The sequence below is a fragment of the Perca fluviatilis genome, chromosome 1 (assembly GCF_010015445.1).
Source record: "Perca fluviatilis chromosome 1, GENO_Pfluv_1.0, whole genome shotgun sequence".
In the NCBI taxonomy this organism is placed as follows: Eukaryota; Metazoa; Chordata; class Actinopteri; order Perciformes; family Percidae; genus Perca; species Perca fluviatilis.
This window is the reverse complement of record NC_053112.1, coordinates 36281492-36295466: the sequence shown is the minus strand read 5'-3', so window position 1 is coordinate 36295466 and position 13975 is coordinate 36281492. Positions and strand designations below refer to the sequence as shown.

Here is a 13975-nt window from a genome sequence, read left to right as displayed (position 1 = left end):
GCATGGGTGTTGGGGAAGTAAAAGCATTTTCTGCATAGATAATGTTTTGATGACTGGCAGTTGGATCACATCCAAGCAGAGGTGTCAAAAGTATTCACATTCATTACTCAAGTAGAAGTATAGATACTAGGGTTTGAAAAGACTTCTGTAGAAGTTGAAGTATCAACTCAAGCTTTTTACTCAAGTAAAAGTGTAAAAGTACTGGTTTCAAAACTATTTAAATTATAAAGGTAAAAGTAATGTAAGTAATGTAAAAATGCCAAAAAGGACAAACGCTTAGCCCGCCCCACAGAGGCCTAATAGTGCACTACCCCACCTCCACAAAAAAAATATTTTCTAAAGGCCATAATGACTATAATAATGTTATATTAAAATCATACGTGCAAACTCAGAAGGCCTGAAAAAGGTGACACATCTCTTCTGTGTTTTTCAGAAAACAGCAGCTACAGTCTGGTGTTAGAATCCTCTCCAGTGAAACACAGACACATTTTTACACCGTTTAGCTGTCAGCATTTTAACCGTGTTTACTCCAGCTGCTAGCTAATGGTAGGCTAACGTTACCTGCTGTCGAGTGTAGCGTTAACTAGCGTCCCGTGCGGCGATGTTTCAGTTCCCTCTAACGTCTGTTTTCGGAGCATCAGAGAGAAGCACAGTCATTTAAGTGGCACCTAAATAAGGCACCGAAATCCGCGTTGCTATTTGGTCTAGTAGATAACGGTCGTTAAGGCACCGGTGCCGTATTAGCACCGGGTCTGTGCAGATGCGATGGATCGCGTACAAACCAATAGGGTGTTGGAATGGTATCTGTTTATTACGGTGGCCGGGAAGTGCAATGCAACATTACAAAGAATGAAACACTTTTACATTTTGGAAAACAAATTTACATTTTGGAAAACAAAATAACATTTTGGAAAACAAATTTACATTTTGGAAAACAAAATAACATTTTGGAAAACAAAATAACATTTTCGAAAACAAATTTACATTTTAGAAAACAAATTTACATTTTGGAAAACAAAATAACATTTTAGAAAACAAATTTACATTTTCGAAAACAAATTAACAAGATGCAAAACACTTTTACCAGTCCCGAAACAAATTTACAAATGACAGATTCTTCACGGAAAGGGAATGTACCACATACCGGAAGTGATGAGGTTTTGTATACATGTCGCCATGACTACGGCAGTTATGGATCGAATGCGTCAATAGAGCCGCCATCTTGGAACAGGGGAGGCACTGCCTTATATACTGTCTATGGGCCGTCCTTAATGCATCAGCGTCAATGTAGGCAAAGGTCTAACGGAAATAAAATCACTATAAATCGTCAAAATATCATGCGATGTTCTAGTTTTTTTAAACAAAAAGACAAAGAGACTAATTAATGTGTTAATACAAAGAATATTTATTATAATCAGTTCACAGATATGAGTACAAACGGAAACTTCACCCTTCTGAACTAAGAGGTTCTGCTTCAAAGTGAAGTTTAAAAAGACTGAAATGTCCAGGCTCACTCCCCCACTAATGATTCATTTATTTCTGCATGTATTTATTTATTTAACGAGACTTTAAGTCGTGTTTCGTCGTCCACAGTCCGAGTCCCGCCAGACTCCCTTTTAGGAAACCTGTGATTTAAACTTCAGCAGGCTGTGACAGTCCGCTCCGTTTAGTCCTGGATCTGATTCTCCCGGGCTTCCCTTCCCTCCAGCGGGCCCAGCAATACGGCCTGGGTCTCCAGCTGCGTGGTGTCGGTTTTGGCTCCCAGGAATGGGCAGTGAGCTCCAGGTCCTGCAGCTGCAGACGGACTCAGCTGCCCCCCTGCTGTAGCTTCGATCCGGCCGCGGCTGTCGATACGTTCCCTGTTTTTCCAATGTTTCCGTCAGGTCCGCGTCATATAAAAACTCCAAACACCGACCACACGTAAAGTCACCATAAACTTCATTCACGCCATATACTCACTCACAACAACACAAATTGACTGCGCTCACCAACAACACCTCATCACTTCCGGTATGTGGTACATTCCCTTTCCGTGAAGAATCTGTCATTTGTAAATTTGTTTCGGGACTGGTAAAAGTGTTTTGCATCTTGTTAATTTGTTTTCTAAAATGTAAATTTGTTTTCTAAAATGTAAATTTGTTTTCTAAAATGTTATTTTTTTTTTCAATGTAAATTTGTTTTCTAAAACGTAAATTTGTTTTCGAAAATGTTATTTTGTTTTCCAAAATGTAAATTTGTTTTCTAAAACGTAAATTTGTTTTCGAAAATGTTATTTTGTTTTCCAAAATGTAAATTTGTTTTCTAAAATGTTATTTTGTTTTCCAAAATGTAAATTTGTTTTCTAAAATGTTATTTTGTTTTCCAAAATGTAAATTTGTTTTCCAAAATGTAAATTTGTTTTCCAAAATGTAAATTTGTCTCGAGCTTTGTAAAAGTGTTTCATTCTTTGTAATGTTGCATTGCACTTCCCGGCCACCGTAGTTTATACTTCTCATCCAACCAAAATCAAATTCACTCTGTCTGGATGCCGCGATTTATCTGGATAGTTTTTTTTTTTGTGTGTGTTTTTCTGAACGATGACAAGTCGGAATGAAAACAAGCCGAACTGAAATAGGAGTAAGGAGGCTATTTTTAAAAGGTAAGGAGTAGAAAGTACAGATAATTGCGTGAAAATGTAATGAGTAGAAGTAAAAAGTCTGCTGTAAAATAATTACTCCAGTAAAGTATAGATACCCAAAATTTCTACTTAAGTAAGGTAACGAAGTATTTGTACTCCGTTACTTGACACCTCTGCATCCAAGGCTTGGATTGACATAATACTCCATAACATCTTAATGAAATATTACAACATTTTGGGAAATATGCCTATTCACTTTCCGAGTTGGAAATGAGAAGATCGATACCACTCTAATGTCAGGACGTGGTTAGTCTAGCTTAACATAATGACTAAAAGTGTGTGGGGGCAGCCTGTAGCTACAATTACTAACAACTGAAAAACTCATTAATTTACACATTCTATCCATGCATTGCCCTGCACATTTGCATTTGCACCCGTGTAGCCGATACAATTTCATTGTATAGTTTCTGGTATGTACATTTCACATCAATTTCTATTTTTTTGTCTTAGAATTGCTATCATTTCTATTTCTTTTTTCACACTGTCTATTAGGTGGGCCGTCATGAGTATGCCACTTTGCATTTCGTAACACATATTGTTTGTGGATGTGACAAATATAACCTTTAAAGCAGAAGTGTAAAACAAGAATTTGTGGTTTCAGGAGAGTCCCCTACTATAACTGTTGTTCGGGGGAAATACAGCTGTGATTCAGTGACAATGGCAAGAAAAGAGACCTCTACCAAAACCTGTGCTTACACACAACTATTTTAACCCTCATCTCAGTAAGAAAGTGAATTAAGCATATTTTTTTCAAATGTTGCAGTGTTCCTTGAATGAGAGAAGCCCATTACAGCGCCCACAAATCATTCACTGAGGTTAATGCAGCTGAATCTAAAGTTTACACTTTGTAGAACCCTGAAAAACATCCAGCGTTATAAATCACTTTCTAATTCTGGGTCAGTAGTGCAGTGTTTTGTTCCCATTTGAAACGACGAACTGTTCTAAATGTTCCACCGCTCTGAGCCTCTGGCTGGCCCTCTGTGCCATAGCAACGGTTGCTAGGGCTGATGTGTACTGTAGTATTTAAAGTCTTACGTCAAAACAGGGTTGGCCGATGGGGTATTTATAACCGATTGCCATGACGTAAACTTGGTTAATTTGGCCAAACCCTTGATTACTGTGGTAACAGCAAGGCTGTTTTAACCCTTGTGTGGTCCTTCGGGTCCCAGTGACCCGAAGGACCACACAAGGATGATGTACTTCCCTTTACTTTGTTGAGAATTGCTCTCTAAACCCTGTTTCTTGTAAAGTAAGTAAGTAAAGTTTATTTCTAGAACACATTTAAACAGTTTAAGCTGACCAAAATGCTGTACAAACAAGAACTAAGGTGCTGTATTAACCCTTGTTTAGAGAGCAATTCTCAACAAAGTAAACGGAAGTACATAACCCTTGTGTTGTCCTTCGGGTCACTGGGACCCGAAGGACAACACAAGGGTTAATATACTTTGAGCAGCTAATTTCTCAGAAATACAACAGAAGAGCAACGGGGGGTCCGTTTACAGCACAATCAAACAAACACATTGCATTTCCTGTGTCTGCTTAACACTCATGTTTCTAATGTGAAGCAGCGGCAGTAGGACTTGTGATGAAGACCATGACTAAAATCAAAAAGGGGGTTTTGATTTCATGTGAAGTGGTTTAATTTTTCCGTCGTTCATGCAACAGGCAGATGTTTTTAGCTTCAAAGCTCTAAAGGTGTGGACACACTAGGACTAAAATCTTTTAAACTGACCTTTGTTGATCTGAAATGAAGACAGATTCAGGAACCGCATGGCCTATTTCTCACTTACAATGTTTTCAGAAACATGTTTCAGTAAACTATTTTAGTACAACATGAGATCGTATTCTGAACGGTGACATGACAGTCTGGCTTTGAATTTCCGGAGAAAACAAACCCATGTGACGCATTCGTCCAATCAGCTGCTGGTTTTCATTTCTTGGGCAACAATACCGAGTAGCGCCGTCTGCTGTTATGGAGGCGTATTACGTTTCTCAAGTCGGTGTCGCCTCAGTGTGTTCTGATTTCTGTTTTTGGACCTTGAGGACGCGATTGATCATTTCCACTGGCTTTTCTGCCGAGGGTCGGCCGTCTGGTTGGTGTGTAAGCACCTTAAAAGCTCACCGTACACTATACCCGCCCAGCACCAAATAACAGACAGACAAAATTATCAAACCAGCTGGGGAACATAGTGAAGCATTAAGCTGCTTAAGAGCAAGATATTTCCCTCAGGGGCTGGTAGAGACCAAAAGCAGATCTAAAAGAGTGTGGTTATTTGACTTATATTTGCCAGGTGGCCAGAAACATGACTGCAAATGAATGCTAATGTTGCTCCATAACTGCTGAAAGCAACGGTTTGCTAACAAGATCCACATAACAACTTAGATAATGTTGTATTTATGTTGAGGAACATTGGGGTTATCATGAATCATTAAGAGATCCATAAAATGCTAAGTAACAGTGGGGGGGGGGGGGCTCCAAAACCAGCTCTAAACTATTACCGTGACTGTGCTGTGTCTGCCTCACTATCAGCTAAACTCTTCCTTCTTTTGCTATCCATCTCCCAGCTCTCTTTCTAGCAAAAAGTCCACAGTCTCCATCTTGGACGACATCGGCACCATGTTTGACGACTTGGCAGACCAGCTGGATGCGATGCTTGACTGATCTCCCGCCCACGTCTCATCTCCAACAAGGCCTCCCCACCCCCAGCCCCCCCCCCTCATGTGTAGGTGTATTAAGAAAACTCTCCCAAGGCTCGACGCTGGCGCTCTGAGAGTGTGTGTGTGTGCGTGTGTGTGTGTGTGTGTGTGTGTTTGAGCATGTGTCCCTCTTGCGTGAGCGCTTCTCATGTAGCCTTGTACAGTATACCGAGGAGGGCGTCCTCTTCGTCTGGCGCAGTAGCTCTAGTACGCCTACCAATGCGAGGAGGCCGCTCCCACACAACCTCTGACCTCTGCAGCCCCAGCGAGTTGTCGCCGCCGCCCAGCCTCAGACGGCTGTGTGGAACCAGAAGCACAATCATTTTCCTCATCCTTTTATCTCTACAGACTCTGACAGAGATGCTAACTCAGTCAGACAGACAGGGAGGCAGACAGATAAGCATATTGCTTGCAACAACAAAAAAAAGCACATAAACTGACTGATAAACAGACAGACAGGCAGACAGATAGATAGCTAGATAGATAGATAGACAAGATGCATACAGATGAGATACCAGAGAGAGTTTTTAAAAGCACATGGAGAGACAGGCCGCTTTCTGAGTCTGTCCCACTCCTGCGATGTCAAAAGGATGCATTTTTCCCGATGAATCGTAGCCTCTATTTCTCTTCTGTATGAGTGGAGGATTGCGGTTAGCCGGACTTCCTGACCTGTGTGTTGTCTCTCTTCATATTGTTGTTGTTGTTACTGTTGTTGTTATTATTGTTGCTGCCGTTGTTGTCGTTACGAGTGTGTGTAGTCCCTGCTGATGCTCATGTCAATGTCCTCCCACTCGTACAGTAGCTATTCTAACGATCAGAATGACAATATAGATGTGTGTCCATGAATTTTGAGACACTCGCACACAAACACACACACACACACACACACACATTACATTACATTGGTTTTAATCTCGCTGGTGTTCCGCTTTGTTGGTGTTTAGCTCCATCTATGGAGGCTTGCTTGGAAATGAATTTACACATTTGCATACACACTTACACATTTACATGCAAAGACACATATATAGAAGCACACTCATGCGGTGTATCCCTTTGTCCTGCTGCAGTGAACAGTGTTTTTAAAAGATAATCCTATATTTCAATGCTTTATATAGTACATCCAGTTACATACATAGTTTATAATATACCTGGGTATTTGAGCTGTTAGAGCTCTCTCTAGTGTTGGTTAGTGAAACTGCCTCTAATCTGTCCACCTTCCATCTTGTCTCTCCCCGCCCTTTTTGTCTCCTTCTGTGTCCGTTTTGTTAAGTCTGCATCTCTCTGTGCCTTGGTAGTGTTCTTTTATATATTCAAAATTATTTGTTGTTTTTTCTTGTTTTCCACTCCAACATGTTAATGTTTTTTCTTACAAACCCTCGCTCCTAGTAGCTCATAGGTAGAGTCCTATACGATCCCCCTGAATCCATCAACCTGTCTGCAGTCCTCCTGCAACCATTGAGAAACCTTGTATGAGCCCGTATAAGCCCCCCACCCCCACCCCCACCCCTCCCCCCTGTAAGCTGTAATAAATTTGCTCTGCTCCTCCTCGGCTCCCCAGTTTTCAGTGGTCCCCCACGTAGGCCAGACGGTGGATCAACCACCAGTGTTCATCCCAATGAAGAGTCCAATTGTATTTTTATGCTCTTTGAAAACAAAGATATATTTGAGAGACAGATGGTTCTATGTGAATAAAAATAATGATGATAATTATAGACTTGAGAATTGTGGTGAGCTGATTGAGCCTGTACATAAATTTATGGTTGAGTTCTGGATGTGTTGTGACGGCTGTTGTGCCATGGTTGGGTTAAGGTTGTGTTTCTGCTGTGATGATGCATTCCTGTACAGCTGTGATCAAAATAAATGTATAAATTAAACCTTACACGACATGTTTAAGCCTGGTTCTGTTAGATCTAATTTGCTAAGGAATTGACAATAACTATTTGTATTTGTTGTCTTCACCAACCTCTGTTTTACATGAATTGCACTCTTAGCCTCAACATTTTTCTATTCAGTCACAGTAGATTTAGTGAGGTTGGGTTGGGTGAAAAAACATTCAAATAATGTTCATTCATTACAGCAAGGTGTTCTTTCTGCTGGGCTTTTGGCCTGTCGCACCTCCAACGGTGCCTGTGGTGGACTATGCATGGCAGGGGCGTCCTCTTCCCTGAGGCAGGCCTAAACCTGACCGCATACCGCAAGGTTTTGCTGCAGGGTCTTCAGCTGGGGACCACCGCTCATTGACGTTTCGCCCCTTAGCCCAGAACATCTCCTGGTGGCGGGGGCAGTGAACAGGGACGTCTCCCTGACACCCCCTTCAGCAAAACCTAATTAGATGTTACTCCCCAAGTCTTGTCTTGTCGTTTCAGCCAGAGCCAGTGGCTTGCTTTCTCAGTTTCCTCAGCGAGCTCTTTAGTGGATCTGCTCAGTGTGGCTCCACGTAGTCCCAGGTCCTTGAGCAGACGTGATGTTGATCTGCCCACAAAGCCTCTGGCTCCCACCTCCACCGGGTACAGCCTCACACTCCATCCACTTTCTCTGCACTCCGCGACCAGATCTGCACACTTCGCCTTCTTTCTCTCGTAGGCTGCTTCCAGACCCTCCTCCCATGGCACTGTCAGCTCGATCAGTATTGCTGACTTCACAGCTGCAGACCACAGCACCACGTCTGGTCTTAAGGTGGTGCTGCATATCTCCTGTGGGAACTGGAGCTGCTTAACCAGGTCCACTTCCATCTTCCACACCGCCCCCGGTGTTAATAGCTTGGCGGGTGGTCTCTTGCTGGTATGCCTTGCGGGTTCCGCCTGCCTGAGGAAGTGGATCCTGCATCGGCTCTCTGATGGACTCTGGATGTTTGCTTCCTGCTGACTTTTCTCCAGCACCTCTGCCAGCTTCCTGAGCACTTGGTCGTGCCGCCATCTGAGCCGACCCTGTGTCAGTGCTGTTTTACAGCCTGACAGACCTCACTCTGAGCTCCTCCTCCTCAATCCTGGTGACCTCTGCGACAACAAGATCCTTCCTCTCCTTCCTACTTGCCTTGGACCATAGGATGGGTGGATCGTAAAAATCCGAGGCCTGCCTGCCCTGTCTGTACCATGCCCACAACTTGTTGATGTTGCAGTCTTCCCATCACTTTCTGCACCTCCTCCTTGGCCCTACATTTCCTAATGAAATGAAATGAGGAGTTTACATTCTACAAATATTACACTGTTATCCCAAATTTGTTGACTTTACTAGAAATTGGCGTGGAAACCCGTTGCCTTAAACCGTTTATGTTTTTAGACAAGGTGAAATTGAACAGGTCAAGTTGTATTAGCAGAGACTGGTAGTTTGATGCAGTAGATAAATCAAGTTCATATAAGTAGTTATTACTAGCAATCATTAGTAAACATATGTTACTTGAAACATTAGGCTCTACTTATCAAAATTATAAGAATTCAAACCTATAAATATGTTTTTTTCTTTATGACAGTATAGTGTTAGGAAGAATGTATTCAACACATTCATTCCAGTAAAACAGAAAGGATGACAATGCATAGATTGTAATTATGCATCCCATCCCATGCATTTTTCCTATCTAGCGTTGGCATCATAGACGGTATATTAATAATATACCGTCTAATAATATACCGTCTATGGTTGAGATCATATATCGCAATCAACTCTCTCGCACCACGCAGTTCAAAGTACGTATTACAGCTATAACCTTCACCCTTGAAAAAGCCGGTCTCTTGCTCTTTTCAATATCCTTTTTCTTTTTCTGGGCGAAGAAGAAGACTCCTGCTCCTGAAATTTGGATTTTGAATGCGTGTGGTCCTCCATGTTTCCTTCTTCAAAGTTGCCGGGGCCGGGAAGCTACGATACCTATTAGCAGCATTAGCAGCACCTGCGAGTTTATCATGTGACAGCGAAAACGCAAAACGCGGAGCAGTATGTCCTGTATGTCCCTTACTGGCTAACGTATTTCAAGATGGAGCATGAATATGGAGCGTTCAAGCCAAAAGGAATACTTGGAATTGATGGTGGTGGTAAATATTCATGAAAAAGAAAGTTCGTGAATGGGCAACACAGATTTTAATAATGAACAACTAAACACGTTCACACACTGCACTTTTAATAAGATCTGTGCACTGCATACTTAAGATGATTATTACAAACACCTAATGTGATTTAGTAATGCCTATGGTTTTTAACAAAACATGAAAGAACAAGTAGTGACCACTAAAAAGTTGAATTACAACTAAATTTGGGTTTACAGTGTACACTTACTTTTCAAGGATAACTCCAATATTATTTAGACTAAATATTTAACATGACAGTTGACAGTTTAGGCATAAAAAAACAAACTAAATAAATTAAAAAGGATTTATTTTCAAGTGTAGAGAAGGCTTTGAAATAACATCCGTAATATTTACAGTAAATATAATTGAACAATTAAATGAATGAGTAAATAAAATAAAAAATGAGTGGCTTTTTAAATCCTTTGAAAACAGAATAGGTTTTGGTTGGTAACCAGTTACTGCTGGGGGACATTGGACCTCCCTCAGTAGTTATAAAATTGGAAGTAAAGGGCCTAACCCAAACCACAAAAAAACTTCCCCAGATCAAAAGTACACATAAAAGCATATGGGCAGGGGTGTCATCATATTATTGCATATCCAGCAGACTTGTTACAATATCCTGCAGTTGACAGTTAATACCCACAAGCATTTTCAGGCTATCACGTTACAAATCGCTATCGTTAAAATACCCTGCCTCCAGGAGGCTATCTTTGTCTGAAGTTGAGATATTTTTACATGAAATGTGTACTTGTGAAAAAGGCTATGGGCCAATATGTAGGCCTACATAGAATGGTGTTTTATCCCCAAATCCTGCTAAAACAAAATACCAGACCCGCCATTGATTGAACACTAACACTTAGTTTACCCTGGATTAAGAAAATGTTGTTTTGAGGGGTTTAAATTTGTAGCCTTTGAAATAGTTGTGTAAAGGGTTGTCTGCACCTGTCAGCAGCAAAGCTCTCTACAAATGTGAGAAAGATGAATGTAGCTACATGAAGCTGATCAGACTGCCAGTCTGCGGGTCTCTCTCTCTTTTTTATTTATTTGGGTTCAGGGTTTCAAAGCTATCCAGATAAGCCAAGTGCTGAATATTATACTGGCATTTTCTATTGTTCATTTTCTTAGCAAATTGCTACACACTACTGTAAATAAATAAATAAATCAACATTTCCCCATTTTCAACCAACATACAATGACTATTAATTTTGCTAGCATTCAAAAACTGCAACTACCATGCTTTTCATATCACTTCTGTGTCTGGACTTTAGATTTATGGTATGGGAAAATGAGAAGCAAGGGTGACACTATTCTCTGCAACCACAGGTTTAAAAAGCCAGCTATTGTTATAGCGAAGGATTCTGTTCAAATCTATAGGCTGAGGCTCGGCCACTGTGGGCTGACTCAGTCCTTTAGCCTTTAGGAAAATTAGCCTACTGGGCTTCGAGTGTTTGAGTTCTGAAACTGTTAAGCATGTTTTACTAGAATGTAACAAATATAATAGGAACATTTTACTACAAGAGATTGTCAGACTTAGGAGTTCGGGGCAATATCAAGTAAATCAGGCCAAAACGAGAACCATCACTTGATCGCAAAAGTAGTTTTCAGTTTCAGGGTGAAAAAATGAATGGAGTCCAGCCATACACTCTTGGAAATGAAGCACGTGGTTGTTAAAGTGACGTCCTGAGGAGGGCAGTAATACGAACTAGGAGCGTCTAAACTGCACTTATTTTACACGAAGAAGAACATTTACGGTAGCTGTTTTGTTCAATGCTAACAAAATCATAGTTGTTTTATCTTTGTTAAAACGACTAGTTGTTCAGATAATAGCGTCCAGTACATTAACGAGGGCCAAATAAGCAAATTATATGGTCTGAAAATCCTCTAACTATTTGTCCTCTTTTCAAAAAGTCCGACGAACGGATGTAGCTGACAGTTAGCTAGCTATGTGTAACGTTAGCTAACTAGCTAGCTAGCTAGCCAGGCCAGAAAGGCATCAGAAAGGGGAGGGATTTCCGTTAGACGGAAGCCGTATATGTTCATCTTCTCCTCCTCGCCTCTGGTGCGTCAGTCCTCAGCATGCAGCACGCCCGGTAGGAGAGATGAACCCTCATTTCACTCTTCAGCGGTTTTTCCAAATGTTAACGTTACCGCGGGCAGCAAAGACAAACCGAGCGGGCCAGTTTATCCTAAAGAAGTCTGACCGGTGAGTATTGTGTTGCTAACATAAGGAGGACCTTGTATGCTAACTTAGCTAAGTTACCACGTTGGTCTGAACGGCAAGACGTGTGCAAAGGTTCTGCAAGGGCCAGAGCTACCACGTGGTGTTTCCACTTATAAAAAAACGGTGGAAAACAAAATATATGTAAGGATTTGGAGTATTATAGAATATTTTAATAAGGAATCTAACTTTATTCCTACATTTATCCACAAGTCTTTTCTAGGTCGCGTCTCACATTTCAACCCTAACTTAGTTGAATTTTCTCGCATAAGAATGTGGTGTTGAATAATGGCCTTTTGAATCGGTCGAAGTTGTTCCCCCCACATTGCGTTAATTGATCTTACCTGAAACCGTTTTGTCTGAATTGCAGTAAACTATTAAAATCGTGACTTTTGATGAAGGTTACTGTAATAGGTTGAACATGGGAGTTTGGGAACAGGGACTTAAAAGCATGTGCTTATTGTCCAAGTTGTGTGGAAATGAAATATTGAAATGGCTCAAATGTTGCTGGAATTTATTCATGCCCCTTGCCTTTTTCTTCCATTTTTCTAGTTCGCCACATGGAGGCCTGCTGGAGCTGATGCCTGCCTGGATGACTTGCATTAAGTCAAAGTTGAGATGAAGAAACTGAAAAGAAATTTGCCTTAAAGATGGCCTCCACTGGATAAAAGCAGATGTGAGTTAATCTGCATAATGATGTGCAATATTAATAAATTAAAGGATAAGATGTACTGTTATTCCTTAATATATAGTGTCCTGGTGACTTCCCCACATGTCTTGTATATCAAAAAAGTAAATGGGTTTTGACATCAACCCACATGTAATCTTCAATGTGTTTCACAGCCAGTAATGCCACACTACCTTTTTCCTACACCTTATGAGAGCTCAACGACAGCTTCTCATTTTAAAAACCCAACAACAAAAAATTGTAAGTATGTAATCCTTGGTCTGATTTTTGCTTTACAGTCGAATCTGGTGCAGGTGAGCGTGGGGCGACTGAGGGATGGATGCTGCTGTGTTTCAGCAGTCGGAAGACCAGCATCTCGCTGGGTTTGAGAGCTGGTGAGTCCCTGCAGTCTTTATGCATTTGCATAATGTGTAGCCTGTGATGACAAAAATCAAATAACTTTTCTGACACCTACTATGAGAGCTGTACTTCAGCTCCTGATTCTATCTTTATTCTGAGGCTCAGTTAACAGTATATCAGTGCAGTTTTCTCATCATAATTGTCCATTTTCACTAACGTTTTCCCTCACGGTTACAGGTAAGAATGTGAAGACTGAAAATGTCCGAGCTGGCTGGACAAAGATGTGAGGCCGCTGTGTTTCTGATGGTCCTGAGATCAAGTCTCTTATTAACCAGGACCTCGCTGGGTCTGAGAGTTGGTGAGTCCCTGCAGTATGTCGGCATCTGAATAACTTGAAGCCTGTGATGACAAAATCAAATAACTTTTCTGACACCTACTATGAGAGCTGTAGTCCAGCTCCTGATTCTAACTTTATTCTGAGGCTCAGTAGTTAGTATTAGTTCAGTCTTCGCCTCATAATTGTCAATTTTCACTAACTTTTCCCTCCTACTGTTACAGGTGAGAATAAGAAGACAAAGCTCTGATGCGGCTGTGCTGAAGATGGTCCTGAGATCAAATCTCTTATTGACCACTGACCTCGCTGGGTCTGAGAGCTGGTGAGTCCCTGCAGTCTTTATGCATTTGAATAACTTGTAGCCTGTGATGACAAAATCAAATAACTTTTCTGACACCTACTATGAGAGCTGTACTCCAGCTCCTGATTCTAACTTTATTCTGAGGCTCCTGCAGTAGACATCCAGTATGTACATGTTTATGGTTTATGTGAATTAAAACTGATTTCTCTTTTACAGATCGATTTCATGACTTGACAAATGGGGGAAGTAACTGTGATCCTGCTGATGTGATCTAGTTTTATTTTAACGGTATGTCTGTTTGTTGCGTGTACGGGAGCTCTCAGCTCTACATTTTAACTTTTGAGGCTACAATGATCATATTTCTGTTTGTCGTCAGATTGTTCCAGTCTGACTGTATTTGTCTCTTTTCAGGTGTCTTAAATCAAAAGCATCACTGGCCAGAAAACTGGTTCCACCAAGCCGATGCAACAAACCTGAATGAAGAAACGACCGTTTAATAAATAGAAAATAATGGTGTTTTGGATAATCAAGCTATTGCATCGAACTGTCAACTTGTATTTGTTGAATAAACATAATTCAGTTAACTATTCTCTCACTGGTCTGTTGTACTAAACTGTGGTACTGTTATTTATTTTATGTAGTTTTGCCCAGTATTGCATATTA

At 41.0% G+C, this 13975-nt stretch overlaps 1 protein-coding gene, 1 long non-coding RNA gene and 3 other non-coding genes across 5 annotated transcripts in view; all 5 read left to right on the top strand.

The window, feature by feature from the left end:
- LOC120560033 (caskin-1-like) overlaps positions 1-6609 on the top strand; it is a 37989-nt gene extending 31380 nt beyond the window's left edge. The window contains 1 exon segment of the mRNA XM_039802139.1: positions 5243-6609. Within this exon segment, the coding sequence (XP_039658073.1) occupies positions 5243-5339 (97 nt within the window). The 3' untranslated portion in view covers positions 5340-6609.
- Positions 6610-11205: 4596 nt separating this feature from the next.
- On the top strand, positions 11206-13901 carry LOC120548049. Its single transcript, XR_005637139.1, has 7 exons — positions 11206-11635; positions 12203-12326; positions 12617-12712; positions 12915-13035; positions 13236-13333; positions 13529-13600; positions 13724-13901. It is a non-coding gene; the product is annotated as an uncharacterized LOC120548049 (long non-coding RNA).
- Positions 12751-12840, top strand: LOC120569596. Its single transcript, XR_005640906.1, has one exon. It is a non-coding gene; the product is annotated as a small nucleolar RNA SNORD60 (small nucleolar RNA).
- Positions 13074-13162, top strand: LOC120569600. Its single transcript, XR_005640908.1, has one exon. It is a non-coding gene; the product is annotated as a small nucleolar RNA SNORD60 (small nucleolar RNA).
- LOC120569597 lies at positions 13372-13460 on the top strand. Its single transcript, XR_005640907.1, has one exon. It is a non-coding gene; the product is annotated as a small nucleolar RNA SNORD60 (small nucleolar RNA).
- Positions 13902-13975: the final 74 nt, after the last annotated feature.